Below are 6,000 nucleotides of genomic sequence, written 5' to 3' on the forward strand. Positions count from 1 at the left end.
AGTCTCACAACTTCAGGCCAGGCAGTCCAAGGGCCTTTCTACACCGGTGGTACCTTCAGGGAGGATGTGTTGACCAGGATCTGTATCCCAGCAGAGCGTGTTTTGCTGTTTTGATCTCCCTGAGCTCCACTAGACATTCCAGCGGTGGGTTGGGGCTGGAGTATTTCTACATGGAAGCATTTTATGGGACAATGCGCCTTCACAAACCTTTCTGCTCTCCCTGCATCACATATTGAACCTTGGAGACTAACATGACACTTCCCTTCGATTGTAACCAAGCTGGTGCGGCTCCTTAATGGGACGACCTTAGGTGTAGCAGCTTGTAGTACCCTCGAGCTGGGGATCATCAAGCCTGGGACACTAGGGCTTTCCTCATAAAGGGAAATGAAAATTCTGCCCTGATATGCCAAGAAGTAACAACGAAAGCAAAAAAGAAAGTATACAAAGATCCACAAAATAAATGCTGATCTCCCAACAATTCTTGCAGCTTTATAGGAAAAGATCTTCAGTCTCATCTTTCATCTTTCAGTTGGTCCTACCGGCCGCCCTCCCCCCAAAATGCATCTTTCTGCCAGGACTTGCTTAGAATCTCGGCAAAACCTATTCCGAGAGAGGCACTGCAGTTCTCGAGTGTGGGCAGCAGATGGCAGTGTTGGTCCAAGGACAGGGGTCCACAGGTTCCGGAGGCCTCCGTAAATTCTGTGCTAGAATGTCCCAAAGCTTAACTTCCAATCTCTTCCTTTCTTAGATTGTACTTCTAGGTTTCGTAGTGACGTCCTTTCAAAGACCGAAGAATGGAAGCAGGAATGGAGAAACTGTTTCTGAATCTCTCCGCGGGGGCCCGGAAGAATTCAGGGGTCAGGAGACAGGTACTATCACTGTCTCACTGCGAGCAGGGGCAGCCGGGCCACGGGAGCCAGGAGACGACACAGCCATCCCAGGCCTCAAAAGTTCAGGTAAAGCCACTCGAGAGGAGGCTCAGTGGTTCAGAATTTTGTTTAGTCAACGTTCTTCCCATTTCGGAGTTTCCGCCTACTCCAGGAAGGAGGCCACCTGGGCCGCGCGGGGTTGGGGCCACGACTCCCGTTGCTGACCCCGCGCGGCCCAATCTGTTCGCATGCCATTGTCACCCCCCTAATCCTGCCGGGCTGGGCCGCGACAGCCACGGAGACCCGGAATCGCGAACTACTGGAAACGACTGTTCCCGTTTTCACAATAATGCGGAGTCGCAAAACAAACAGCAACGGGCCACCTACGCAGCAGGGAAGTTTGCTAGAGGTTGGAAAACAAAAGTCGTGGTCTAGTCCCTCCTACCCACCATGAGCGCAGGGGACCTTCCAGCCTCCGTGGTCCTCTGCTTCTCCCATAACTAATTATTACAGTGCCCCATCCTCACCTCCAAACCCGGAGACCTTGGCTCCCTACCGCCCACCCAGCACCTCCCAGGCCAACCTAGTGCCTGCGAGGCGCCTATTGGAGGCCCCCAGAAGGAGAAAAGGTGACCCGGGATAGTCTTCGGGGGCCGCCTTGGGCTCAGCCCGGCGCTCGGACGCGGGAGGCTGGAGGAAGGTTGGACCACACTCTGGGAGCCCGCTAGAGGGCGCAGCAGCCCTGCAAATCTTACCCTCTGGCCAGCCAGCTCTCCCGTCGGCCGCTCCAGCTCCAGGTCCCCGACAGCGCAGCTCTGACCCCCGCTCGCCCACCTTCGCATGGGAGGTTCCGAGCTCACACTGCCCGGCCCCCTGCCTCGCCACACCCACACGTACAACGAAAGGGCCACAAGGAAAGGGCCGCTCCCACTCCTGCCACCTCCACGCTCGGACACCCGGGGAGTGTAGTGACGACCGTCCGCTCCGGGGTTCTGCGCCTTAGGCTGCGGAGCTCCTGGCCTCAGAGCTGCAGCCGCTGAAGCGCCCCAGGCAAGACGTTTGGCGTTTGCATTGTTTTCAGTTGAGACCCAAGAAGGGGCTGGACTGGGTGGAGGGAGGGGGGCTGGGAGGGGTGTAAAGGAGAGGAACCGGGGGTTTAGGGTTACAGTCGCGCGCCAGCGCCTCCTATGGGCTCGAAAGCGACACGGCCACGAGCAGCTGCACAAGAAGAAGGCCCCGGCTATCCCTCCGACACAGCTCCCCCTCGGCTAGTATGAACCAAGCCTGCACCAGTTAGTTACCCCTTGCTCGGCGCTCGCCTTTGCGGCCGCTACCAGAACGCACACTCGCTTCCACAGGGAAGGCAGCGCCCCACGACCGAGGTGTTCTTCATCCCCTCCATTCTACTTCTAACCGATCCCTGGCTCACTGCTCAGTTTTTGACAAAAGGAAATGCCACTGAGCAAATTCAGCAGAAGACTAGCACTAGCTGAGCCCGGACTAGAACACAGTGAGCAAAAGCAATTTGCCCCCCTACCCTGCATCCCGTGCGGGGGAACGAGCCCGCAAGACTTCCCCGCATCGTCCCTGACAGCTGATGCTGCTCCGGGACGCTGAGAGCCACACCTATCAGTCACCGAGCTGGCTTTTAGCTCTTAACCCAGAATTGCTACTTTTCCATCAGCAAAAAGTAACCGTCTCGCAGCTCCACGGAGGCCAAATTAGTCCCCCACCCCCACCCCCCAACCGCTGGAGTTTGAGGGAAGGCGCTGACCACCGTGTCCCCAGGACGCGTCCCAGCGCTGCGCGCCGCCCACGGCCGGTCCCCAGGAGGCACAAACCCGGCCCGCCTCGGCGCCAGACGCGTTTGCAGCTGGAAAGCCTAGCCTGATGCCCCTCCTCTTTCACCCCTCCCCAGCCCGCGCCCTAGGAGGAAAGCGGACTTGGGGCCGGGAGCTGGGAGCTGGGGCTCTGCTTAGGGTCCTTCTCGGTCAATATAAGGCCGGTGCCAGGGCAGAGGGTCAGTTAAGGGTTCCTTACCGCTATCTCCTCCCCACTCCCCATCCTACCTCCTTCTTCTGCCTCCCCACTCGCTCTCAGGACTCCAACCCTGGAGTCCAGATACACTTGGATCAAACCAAAAGCAAGACTGCAAGAGCCCCGAAGCAAGGACTACCAGGACGTCAAAGCTAGGCTGGTCCGGCCCTCGCCTGGCTATCAGGGAGTGGAGGAAAGGCCGGCCCCCTTTATCGTGAAAACTGTAGAAAAGAGGAAGCCGAGGGGGGTGGAGAAAAGGAAAGAGATGCAAAGCAGCAGAACCAGAGACAGGGTGGGTCAGATGCCGGGTGGGGGGTGGGGTGGGGCGTAAAAACAGAGCCAACGAGGCAGCGTGTTTGCGCACGCCCGGGGCGCTTCTTCTTCCCCTCCTGCGGCCCCTGGGGCTCGCTGGGCTCCAGGGTGTTAGTACCGGGAGCAGTGTGGACGATTGTCGCGCCCACTTGCCCTGGATGTCTCTTCCTGTTCTAAAAAGCTGCCTAGTTCTGGTGGGGAGCGACCGCGGTGAGCCGGTCCAAAACGTTGAGCAATTAGGCTGTGAAGCCAAAAAGCCATTTCCCACACCGCCCAGCCCCAAGCTTTTCCAGGCAGCCTGGCCAGGCGCGGGGCAGCGTGGACCTGATAAGGGCCATTCTCGCTCCCTCTCCAGCCCGGGTTTGCCTCTCGGGGATGAGTGGCAAGTTCTTCCAAACACTCTTTCTGTACATCCTAATGTCTTCGTGGGGCTAGGGGAACAAAGTGCGGGACCGGCGCTCTGGCTGCGGGATAGAAGGATAACCGAGTAACAAACAGCTCAGAACTTCCTTCCCCGCGGAGAGGCTAGCTTCAGGCAATTGGCAGCGCCAGCACATCTGGCCAGGCAGCCGGGACTCCGGGCCCCCTCATCGGGTCACACTCCCTCTCGCTCTGAGCTGGCGGCGACCACCCTTTCCAAACAGAACCGTTGTTCCCAGCTTGTTCCGAGCTAAGTGAACGTCGTCCTCTCCCCTTGCTCTGCGGGGAAAAATTAATCTCGCGTGTAAACGTAAAAGCCGATTTCCATGGGGATAGACGACAGAGAAAGGAGGGACGCAGGAAGACCGCTCCGCAGACAGCAGAGTGCAAGGAGGCCCGCTTAGAGAGCGGAATAAAGAGTGCACGCTGGAGAGGATGAAGCAGCGCAGGGATAGTGCAGGCGGCGAGTGCCACGCATTCCCGCGCGGAAAGGGGCGTGGGAGGGAGATCCGGGGCTTCGGTGCCCCGAGGGGGGTGCTGAAGCTGGTTCGCCTCCCTCTTTCTGTCTTACCTGGAACCAAGTGTCCCCGTTCCAAGTCATCCCTAACCTTCCCACAAGAAGTTGGGCGCTCTGGAGATCTTCCTTCTTTCCTTCCCGTGGCCCGGAATGGGCAGTAGCAGAGCTCCGGGCTTTGCCAAAAACGGTTCCCCCGAGGAAGGGGGCGCGCAAAGACGGGTAGTAGTGGGGACTACAGCGCCAATGAGGGCCCCTTGGAGCGCAGTTCGAAATTCCTCAAATCCCAGTTGCTGGAATGCGAGGCGACGACGACTTCTTCACTCGGGGCCAAATGTGTTTGTCATTACTCCAGACAGCCTGCCCGCCCGCGCGCGCCTCCGTCGCCCCCGTGCTAGGGCGCGCAACCCGAGCGCACTGCGGGGCTGGCGCCCGCTCTCCCTCACACTTCACTGACCCCACAAACCCCTAGGGAGCTCCCCAAACCCTCTCCCAGTCCGCGCCCCCTCTGCTTCTCTTGCAGCCGCCACCGTTGCTCTGAAATCTGGCCCCGGTTCGCAGCCGGCGCTGCGCCGTCCAGTAATTACGCGCCCTAGGCCGGCGCCGATTGCGCCCAGCGGGCACCCAAGGTCCAGCCTCCTCCAGCCGAGCCCTTCACTCCAATCCTCCCCGCAACCCCTCCCGCGCCCCACTCGGTGCTCTTCTGTCCCCACCTTCCCCGGTGTTTCAGCCGCACTCCATGCCACCAGCGGCAACGTTGTCCCACCAAACCGCGAGCGAGGAATGAAAAATACTCATTAAAAACCTGTCGTCTTCCAGGACCCACTGCCAAAAAGAGGGTAAACACCTCTGCCCCCACTCACAGCATTACTTGGTGTTCGTCCCAGTATGCACTAATTCCACCCCAACCCCAAAAGAAACCTCAAAAATGTGAGCCTAAACAATTTCTTTGGGAGGCCATAGAGTTGTTAGAAAAACACTGCTTTTAAAAATAGGTCTGGAAAATGTTTTTTTTTAAATCCTTAGACTTTCGAACTCTATGGTTATCTTCCTTCCAACTGAAATTTATTCAAAATAAATTACTTTCTGGACATTCCACTGGAATTCAACTCCAATTTTGTTTTTTCCTCATTGCCAAAGTTTGAGTGAAGTTACTTCCCTTCTTCTAGCCCAAAGGGCCTGACAAGGACTTCTCTTAGAAACAAAAATCATCTTTTTCTTCTCCCTTACCTTCTCCTGTTCTGTCAATTCGAAATGAAAATCCTACATATGTAGTAAAAAGTGTGTCCACGGCCTGCAGTCCTCTCCTGTAGTCCCCTCTTCTGTTTCTCTCCCTCTAGCTCCAACTGAATTGGGCTCAAAAACCGCGTTTTGTAATTGATTCAATGTTATAGTCCATCCTTCTAAAACTAATCATTTGCTCTAAGTAAATAGCTGTCAGGAAATGAAGCCCCACCCCCCTTGGCCTCTTCAAAATAAAAGTTTCCAAGAACCCAGTGCTCTCTGAATCTCCCAACCCTCAGATTGTGCCTTCACTGTTGCTCTTACGCAATCAGGGGGTCCAGCCCCAACCCCCAGACTGCGACAACTGGGGGGCGGGGAGAAGCAGACCAGATGGGGTGGGGGTGGAGGAAGGGGGAGGTGTTGATGCTTTGCAGAGAAAGATGTTCGTGAAAATACAAACTGCCCATCATTTCCCGAATGAGTTTACCTCCTCATTTCGGGGGTATTTCCTACTCTGCTATGTTGCTTAGTATCCTCTTGGAAGAAAAAGGACACGTAAAATTGTACTTAATGCCCAGAGAGAACATAAGTCTGGATGGAATCGAGAAGTGTGCTTTCTGCAGA

At 56.6% G+C, this 6,000-nt stretch overlaps 1 protein-coding gene across 4 annotated transcripts in view; it reads right to left on the bottom strand.

The window, feature by feature from the left end:
• The window catches only part of PDGFRA (platelet derived growth factor receptor alpha), a 49,172-nt gene extending 43,624 nt beyond the window's left edge, over nucleotides 1-5,548 (bottom strand). The window contains exon 1 of one of the 4 annotated variants that reach the window (XM_024573907.3): nucleotides 5,383-5,548. Coding sequence is in view for 2 of the 4 variants with exons in the window: in XM_024573908.3 (XP_024429676.2) it covers nucleotides 1,625-1,711 (87 nt within the window). In the remaining 2 variants the exon portion in view is untranslated. Of the gene's footprint in view, nucleotides 1-1,624; nucleotides 2,571-2,938; nucleotides 3,014-4,209; nucleotides 4,521-5,382 lie in introns of those variants that run through there. The other 3 variants (XM_045182992.3, XM_045182994.3, XM_024573908.3) reach the window with 3 other exon arrangements.
• Between the last annotated feature and the right edge of the window lie 452 nt (nucleotides 5,549-6,000).

This window comes from Desmodus rotundus, chromosome 4, assembly GCF_022682495.2.
Source record: "Desmodus rotundus isolate HL8 chromosome 4, HLdesRot8A.1, whole genome shotgun sequence".
NCBI classification, from domain to species: Eukaryota; Metazoa; Chordata; class Mammalia; order Chiroptera; family Phyllostomidae; genus Desmodus; species Desmodus rotundus.